This window comes from Pterocles gutturalis, unplaced genomic scaffold (genome assembly GCF_000699245.1).
Source record: "Pterocles gutturalis isolate BGI_N339 unplaced genomic scaffold, ASM69924v1 scaffold8945, whole genome shotgun sequence".
NCBI lineage: Eukaryota > Metazoa > Chordata > Aves > Pterocliformes > Pteroclidae > Pterocles > Pterocles gutturalis.
The window spans coordinates 4,048-13,442 of NW_010143355.1; the positions used below are offsets into that span (position 1 = coordinate 4,048).

General features: G+C 39.6%; 1 protein-coding gene across 1 annotated transcript in view; it reads left to right on the forward strand.

Moving 5' to 3' along the window:
- Window positions 1-396: 396 nt before the first annotated feature.
- The window catches only part of AZIN1 (antizyme inhibitor 1), a 20,550-nt gene continuing 11,551 nt past the window's right edge, over window positions 397-9,395 (forward strand). Inside the window, exons 1-2 of the mRNA XM_010084703.1 lie at window positions 397-551; window positions 8,160-8,344. Of these exons, the coding sequence (XP_010083005.1) occupies window positions 8,243-8,344 (102 nt within the window). The 5' untranslated portion in view covers window positions 397-551; window positions 8,160-8,242. The remainder of the gene's footprint in view (window positions 552-8,159; window positions 8,345-9,395) is intronic.

Here is a 9,395-nt window from a genome sequence, read left to right on the forward strand (position 1 = left end):
AAATAAAGGAAGTGGAGAGGGAAAGAATCACACTGGTTACATGGCTAAAAACCCTTCTGGGAGGGTAGTCCAGTGCTAAGGCATACTACCCTAAGCAGGATAATGTAGAGCTCTTTGCCTTTAGTTTTGAAAGTCTTCCAGTTCAGACTATGAAAGATAAGAACAAACAAGCAGTGTCATGTGCCCAATTCATGTGTTTTTAGCAGTTCTTCATCCATCTGACTTGATCTGGCTCAGAGCTTACATTCATTCTTGAAAAGCGGGCATTTTATGTGATTATAAACTTTCATGGTGGGGTTTTGCAAGCCTCCTTAAAAGCACTACTGAGAAGGCATTTGTTACATGTTTTAAGGTAAAGCTTTTATTTTTTTTCTGGCTATGAAACTTATTTTTGTATGCATTTTCTCCCACAGGGCAAAATCTCTGATCAAGTTTACAACTATCCAGAGGGCTTAGGAGAAGTGCTTTATAGAGAGCAGTTCGACTTCAACGCTGAGCCACCTTGGGAACCTAGCTGATGATAGTAGGGTTCCATCTCCTAACTTGTCCATGTAAGTCTCTTTTCCTTCTACCTTCATTTGTATGCAGGAGGCTAAGCACTTGCAAAAATACAAACAGCATGTACTGGCTTTTTGATAAGCAAGATAAATTTTGATGTAGATGATCAAAATCTGAAAACAGTGGTGTGCATATTATATGGGGCTTTCATTCAAGGAAGGACTATAATTTTTACTCACCTAATACTTTTCTCATCAGAGTTATCTGATGACTTTCTGAGAGACTTAAACATGTGCAAGTAGGGTTAGGGTTAGATTACTTCTCTGAATTAGGATTGTCAGCTGCAGCAATCCTAAAATAAAAAGCTGTAACTTTGGTCTCACAGCGGTAATTCTGAAGTCATGAATTGGCATTGCATGACTGCTAACATCAAATCATGATTTGCTGAACACGGGTGATTTCTTAGGGCATTTTATACTGAAATAGTTAAAGTTTGCTATTGTGAATGGTAACTAATGCTGATCATGAAGGGTGTGCCTTCCCAAATGCCTGTCTCCATTATTTGCTAATTACACTCCACTTCCACAAATAGTTGTAGTTGAGCTACAGTAGAATGTGGAATTCTGTGCTGGATGGAAATTGTATACCAATTATAAATGCCTTTAAATTTTTTACAAATGAATAGATACTAAAGAGAAACAAAACCCGTGATAACTGAAAACAAATGAATGTGCATAGCTGTTCTTAAGGAGCACAGAAGACTGGAATGGGTGTGTTTATAAAACAATAGCTTTATGTGGTTTTAACAATAGCCTCAAATGTATTTGTAATATCCGAGTTAAGCTGGTTTTATACAGTATTACTTTTTTCCTGTCTAGCTGCAGGCATTTTCGTTTGGCTTAGTACCTGTAAATTTTATGATGCTTTTTAATGTAAAACTTGAGAATGAGAATAGTAAAGTGCTTCTAAGTGAGCCAGGTACTTTTTAAAGACCACAAAGAGTTCAAATGCCAGTTGTGTTGATATATCTCCTGATAAGGTACTTACTGCAGTATTTTTGAATCTACATTAAGGGAAGCACAGGGTGAGCTTGGTTTATCATGATTTCTGACTTTATCTCCAGAGATTATTTTGGTTTTGTTTGAAATTGACTGAATTAACCACATGTATCTGGTTCTGTGTAGATGGCTGCTCTATTCAAGTGAATACAGTTAACACAAAATTCTCTGAATATCACTATTATTTTGTGAGTGTCACATGATTTTTTTTTATAAGCAAAAGATCTGAGAAAATTATTTCTCTTGTTAGTTTGAGTTTGGGCTTACTCTCATATGTGAGTGGAACTCTTGCATGACATTTTGCACATAAACATTTTGCAATTCAACACAAATAAAATAAAAAGATTGGAAAGGCAGAAGAATTGTTAGGAGGAAGAAGTGAAACTATAAAATCTTAAAGAACTAGAAATGCATTTTAATTGCTAAAACTGTTCTGAAGGAATTTTGCCTTTGGCTGAAGTTTGTCTCTTTGTGGAGAAGGCTGTTCCAGTACCTCCTTTGAGATTATTCTTTATCTAACTGGCAGACTGATTTGCTGTGGCAAATAGTGCAAGGTATAGCTTGTCCTAGAACAGAAATGCCCCTGGATTTGCTGTATTTGTAGCTAAATGTTCAGATGATCTGTGTGTTTGTTTTGAGCTTGGATCTGTTATGTGTTCAGTAGTAATATACTGTACACAAATATAAAAAGTTCACTATTGGATGCAGTGGTGATGTAGGTAGCAGTCGTCGGCAAGTGTTTGCCAGGAAATCCGTACGTGTTCTGTTGTGCTGAGGTGCAGGTAATTGCCTCAAACACAGCTAAGATGTAAGTTAGCCAGCTAATTGGTAGTTTGAGTCCTCTTCAACTTGTAAAATTATTTAATAGGGAAAAAGTCAATTGAGCTTTTAAGTATTATTATTAATGTTATGTTCCAGTGGAACTCAAATAAAAATTTTCTGTCTGGAGGTGTACTTGCATTCCCATTCAACTTGCTTCCTTTTTATAATTCTCTCCCTCCTACTCTTGTCCTTGTGCTGCGCTGGCCAAGGAACAACTTGGGATTTAGTTCTGTCTTGCTCTTCAAGTTCTGACTTCCTGAGCAGTCTGGCAACTGTGGTCTGAAGTTTTGCTCCTTTGAAAATCTGTTCTATTTATTGCCACATCTGGTTGATCGGAAATTGAGGGAATTAGCAGTGGAAATCTGAGCTATTAACAAGCCCTATTTATGCCAAATGGAAGCAGTAGTTATTTGGACTGGCTGTCATTTAAAGCTCTTGGCTTGGTCTAAATGGGACTGGGTGCAGTTTGGGAACAGGAGGGCTGGGAGGAAGTGAGGAGGCCAAATATTGAGGTGCTGGAGCAGGTCCAGAGAAGGGCAACAAAGCTGGTGAAGGGTCTGGAGCACAGGTCTGATGAGGAGTGGCTGAGGGAGCTGGGGGGGTTCAGTCTAGAGAAGAGGAGGCTGAGAGGAGACCTCATCACTCTCTACAGCTGCCTGAAAGGAGGGTGCAGTGAGGGGGTGCTGGGCTCTGCTCTAAAGGAACAAGTGATAAGACAAGAGGAAACAGCCTCAAGTTGCACCAGGGGAGGTTTAGGCTGGATATTAGAAAAAATGTCTTCACTGCAAGAGTGCTCAGGCATTGGAACAGGCTGTCCAGGGCAGTGGTGGAGTCACCATCCTTGGAAGGGTTCAAGAAATGTGTAGATGTGGTGCTTGGGGACATGGGTTAGTGGGTTGGGTGGTGTTGGGTTGACAGTTGGACTTGATGATCCTTGAGGTCTTTTCCAACCTTAATGACTCTATGATTCTGTGATTTGTATTGACTAAGCAAGTAAGAGGATAGGATAGGGAAGTAACTGCTTGCTTGTCCTGTCATGAAAGAAGTGCTGGTATGGTACCGCAGAAGTATACATGCACTTACAAGAGTACTCATTTTTGTAAGCTTTGCTAGCTCACTGGCTTTGAATAATATATTCAAACTTCAAGAAAACAGAAGGAGGTTGTTGAAAGCATGGTTCCTGTAGAAGATGTCAGGTGGGCATTTTTTTTAGTGTCTACCCCCTTTGCTTGCTTATTTCAGCAGAGATGCTCTTGTTACATTGCTCATTTAACTGTGGAATACTCCTGAGAAAATGGTAGGATGCAGCTAGCCTAAGCAGTGCTGGTACTCTGCTGTGCCCCTCAGTGGATTTGTTCCGAGAGGCAGCTTGGGTAATAATGCACAATGTCTGCTGCTGTTGGAAACAGACACCTGCTTCAGCATTTCCTTCAGCTGGTGACTGGCTGCATGCAGCTAACTGAATGATGGGGATATAAGTTGGTGAAATGGCATCTTAGAATATTTATTTTTTAAAGAGATGCCTGTTACAAGTAGGCATTTCCTGCACTGAAAACAGAGGACTTGTGTTTCTACTTCTCTAGTATATCTGTTCTGTATTTAATTGCCAATGTTAGTGACAAAATGCTTCTACTTTTTTGGTCTGTTAACCCTGAAGAACCAGTATTGTAAGGAATGTGAGATGAATGAGGTTTACCTCTTTATGCTTTTGCATCAGCATAATTGTTAATCTCATAAATATTTATTTTGCTTAATAAGACATGTAGTTGGAAGGCATTATTGGGAGTCTGTTTCATTTGTAGAGACTTTGTTCTTTGCAGAGGAAGTTTTTAATGAACGAACCAAACCTCAAGTTTGGTTTTTTTTTTGGCCAAACAATATGTAGTTCTGACAATGTAAAGAAAAGAAATGAAAATATTATGTGTTTGTTATGGATGCCTGCATATGACAAGCATGTGTTTAGTCACTTTTCAGAGCATTTTAATTTTCTTATATTCCAGATGTCTGCATTAATTGCAGTGTTTAAATATGTAGACTTTGAGATAAGTCCCTCATCTGGGAAGTCATTGTGTTAAATCCTAAAGAGCCTGAGGATGTAATGCCTACTTCAAAGAAGGCAATTGCATGCCTATGTAGAAGTCTCATACCACTTGACAGCTTTTGTTTGCCCTAAAATATATGTCCTGGAGCATTGTGTAGGCTAACATTTCAGGTGGTAAAATGGGTGGTGTTACCACACTGAGTCTGTCAAATCATGACTTGCAGCAAGTCAGCACTTCCAGCAAGGAGTGAACTCTGTGCTGTCATGATTTCTGACTCTTCTACAGACACAGGATGGTTAAAGACTTCCTCTCTTGATTTCCTTCTGTGTGCATTCATTTGATCTTCCACAAATTTTATCATTGATTCTCCTCCCCCCTCAGGAGGGTAGCCAGTCAGAATAGGGTAAGGTTGTAGCACAATCACAAATCCTACTGCAGGTATTAACCCCTTAAAGAAACATTTCTCGAGTGTGCCTTGTTTTGTGATGGTGCTGTGGCAGTGCTGGTAGGAATTTCAGTTTTCTCTCTGTAGAATATTCTTCCTGTCTTGTTCTTAAGACTGAAAAGATGTAATTCTTCCAGAATTTCTTCCAGAGCAGGAGAAATTGGAGAGGAGAAGAATGGGCTGTGACTCTCAGGACAGAAGTTGATAGGCTAAGGTTAGCTTTTTTTACTAGATGAGTTTTGCTAAATTAAAAAGCTTAGATGTCACAGGCATGCTTAGAAAAAGCAATAGCTGTGTAGCAGCCTGGGAGGGGTTGTACAAGGTTGTTTATGGTTTGTTGCAAGCTATTTTATTAAGTCTGTACTAGTGTAGATTCCTTTTTGTCCCTGCCTCTTGGCCATGTGATGCTTTTGGATGAATGCACTACAAGAGGCAACATCTGTTTTAGGAAGTGACCTTCATGAAAGCTAACACACAACTCTTGCTGCCTGATCAATCCTTGCTGTTGTTCAAAGGTGATGTAGTCAATTAGTTGAGTAAATCACAAATGTCTTTCAGTTTTTTAATGGAGCAGCCTGCTTGTCTGAAACTAATACACTGACTTCTTTGACTTTCAGTTAAGACTTGACTGTTACTTACTCTGGGAACTTAGCAGGTCAGTGTTCTTCTTGTTCTTGTTTTGGGGGAGTTAGTGGTCAAGAGGCCTCATCTTCTCATGCTTTACTTAAACCATTTTTCCGCCCCTTCCCCCCAGGGTCTCATCAAAAGTAAATCATAGGATTGTAAAATGGTTTGGGTTGGAAGGGACCTTAAAGATCATCTAGCTCCAACCCCCCTGCCATGGGTAGGGACACCTCCCACTAGCCCAGGTTGCTCAAAGCCTCATCCAGCCTGGCCTTGAACCCCTCCAGGGATGGGGCATCCACAGCTTCTCTGGGCAACCTGGGCCACTGCCTCACCCCCTGCACAGTGAAAAATTTCTTCCTTTTATCTAGTCTGAATCTGCCCTCTTTCAGCTTAAAACCATTACTCCTTGTCCTATCACTGCACTTGAGCCATTGACCACAACTCTTTTGAGTGTGACCATCCAGGCAATCCCTTATCCACCAAGTGGTCCTTCCATCAAATCCGTGTCTCTCCAGTTTAGAGACAAGGATGTCATGTGGGACAGTGTCCCAAGTCCAGGGAGATGACATCAGTTGCTCCTCCCTTGTCCACCAGCGCTGTAACTCTCTTGTAGAAGGCCACCAGATTTGTCAGGCACCATTTGCACTGTGAGGCCATGTTGGCTGTCACCAGTCACCTCTTTATTTTCCATGTGCCTTAGCATAGTTTCCAGGAGGATTTGCTCCATGATCTTGCCAGGCACAGAGGTGAGACTGACCAGCCTGTAGTTTCCCAGGTCTTCCTTTTTCCCTTTTGTAAAAGTGGGGATTGTGTTTCCCCTTTTCCAGCCAGTGGGGACTTAACCAGACTGCCACGACTTCTCCAATACGATGGATAGTGGCTTAGCAACTTCATCTGCCAGTTTCCAGAGCTATACCAAAGTTTCGGTAAAATGCTGATGACAGCTTTTCTTTCCAGGAAAAAAAAAATCCAACCCTTTTTGGTGCTCTGCTTCTGGAAAACATGGATATTTTATGGATGTGAATGTGTTGAGGACTTTGTGCTAATCAGTTAGGAAATAAAGACTGCTGATGGAGTACCTGTTCAGAGGGGGACAGTCGCTGCATAACCATGGCTGTGCTGTTCATGTTTGTTTCACTGATTCTAAGACAAACTTTGTAAACTAACTTGTCTTTTTTTTGGTTGGTTGTGGGGTATTTTTTTAAGGAGTTTTAGCTGTTAGTCACAAAATTAAACTGAGATGTTACTGACTGAAGAAATTTTTCCTGGGTATTATAGTGTCTACCACCTAGTCATTGTTTTTATAATTGTAATTTTCTTAATGATCATATTGATAGAAATATCACATTAATTTATGTTGCTCTTTCGTGATTGTTTTGGCTCTTCAAGATTCACTTAAATAAGCATAAGACTCACTGTATATCTGAGACAAGGATGTTCTTATCCGGCATACTTGTCTTTATCATTCAGCTTCTGAATATAAGTGAAAATTCCCCCTGCCATTGAGTTAAACTCACCTGACAGTAAGTACCTCTCTTAGGAAACAGGTGGCATACTGGAGTTACGCAGGAAGCATATGAAATCCTGCCAGCTCTTATCCCCAGGGTTGGGTATAATGACAAGCAGGAGCAACTGCTGCTTAGTTATCTTACTATTAGCTTGAGCTAAAGTAACTTTGTTCATGTTATTAACAATGTTAACCAGACATGTTGCAAATTGTGGAATTTTTTTTTTGACTGGAGGGAAGTGGTGAAGAAACATGAGACAGAGGCAATACCATGGCCTTGTGACCATTTGAAGCCAAAATTACCTTATTAGCTTTTAGAGTCTTGACGAAGCATTTTTTGCTTTTAGCTGTCATGTTTCTGGTTTCTTTCAACACTTAGTAATTTTGTTATGTTAAAGCCCAGTACAAGTGGCTCTAGAAAACAGCCATTTTTTATAAATACTATGCAACTTCTGTTGAGAGATTAAGAAGTCTTGGGTGTTCATGTAAAATGATTTTGATCGGTCTTGTTAGACATAAAGATGACAGCTGAAACAAAGTCTCAGTCAGTTGCTAAAAACTAATAAACTGCTTTTAAACAAGACCTACAACTCTAATAGAATGTAAACTGCAGATTGTTGTATTCATCAAATAAGGCTGATGAAGATATATCATCAGCTGTTGGTAGTTTTCTGCTGTCTACTGATTTTACTTGTGATTGACTTTAATCCATATTCTAAGACTCTGTGTATTTAACAATGTTTTCTGTCTTTGGACTTTGTTGATTCAGGTTGTCTTTTGGAAAACACTGCTTATAAACCTACAATTTGCAGTGGAGGTTTGAGGATAAGATGCAAATACAGCTAGGCTAGAAGTGTTACTTTCTTTTAATACCAGTTCCACTTACTGAGATTATAATTTTTAAAACTACTTGTAGCTAGTGGCTTCTTTCTGTTAACCTCTACTGAAGTGAAGATTAAGTGTTGTAGGTAATCTTATAAACAGAATAACAAGATGTCTAGTAAATGTGATATGTGAAGGCAATGGTTATAAATGAGCATCTAAACAAAACCAGCATGTTAACACATGCGAACCTGACAAATACCAATGCTAACATGGAATGTAGTGGCATAGTATGCTTTGTCTCTCTTCCCATTGATTTATGTTTTTTTCTTGTACAGTTTGTTGCATAATTTAAGGACCCGGAAGCCCATCCCTTGTGTTTCTTGGTTTATGACTGTCGGCTTTGTGGAATACGGCTGAGATGAAAGGATTTCTTGAGGATGCAAATTACTCCATTGGCCTGTTGGATGAAGGAGCAACTCTCGCAGATGTTATTGACAACTGTATTTATGAACATACTCATGTAAGTTTTAGAAGTTTTCCAAATCTTCTGGTTTAGTTTTCTAAGTCTTCAAACTAGGTCAAGGTATTTAGCCCCGATGAGCTGACAGCAACAGAGGAGCAGTTGGCTAAAACTCACTGTATGAAGTAGTTGCCTGTTCTAATTCTACTTTTCTGTTTGCCTCGGGCTGAATTCTGCTGGGGAAATTTGGGCAACAATTTTTACCTCCCTGAGTGTGTCTAGTGGGAAGGTAGCCTTGCTGATGTAATTAGACACAGGTTCCCATCTCATTCTTTGAAGAGACTTTATTATTGATGGGGTTTAGAGCAGGAACCTGAAGTGGGGTAAGCGGGTGTTGCTGAGTTAGAAGCATTTTTTTGCCCTTTCCCTAAAAGTACCCCAAAGTTTAGACAAATACACATGCTGAGCCAATTTAATGTTATGTTTAAAATTTCAGTGATTGATCACGGTTGTGTTGCCTTTCTCTGTGTTGGAAGCACAGGTATGAGCAACAGGGGCATATTGTGAGGTGCTACCTTTTTGTTTCAAGAAATCAAACTGGTCTAAAAAGCTATTGAGGTTTAGCAAACCACTGGAAAGAAACTGAAATAATTCTGTGTATACAATAGTAGTTCTATTGAATACGGCTTCACTCGCTACTTAGGAGGCAGGAAGATGTTCTAGCCTTTGTTTTATAGACAAGGTTGTAGAAAAAAAGACCTTTAAAAATAATCAAGTTTTATTAAGCAAATCCTGTATCCTTAATATCATATGAGTTGTTCACTTTTTCCCTTGGTTTATCAAAAACTGATGTTCAAATAGACGTGCTCAACTATAGTACAGCAAATAGCTAAATCCCATGGCCTTCTGAACTCAGGTGTAGGATTCCCAAATCCTGATTCCTAATATTCTTTTTCTGTCTAGCAAATAAATAGGTAAACTACTGGCAACATGTCATGTCTCCAACCACTGGCTGGCTCACAGAGGATAGCTGCCTCCTGCTGCTTTCATTTACTCCTTTAGCTCAAGGGGTAGAGGCCTGTGCCATGGATCTAAAGCTCCAGATCCCATT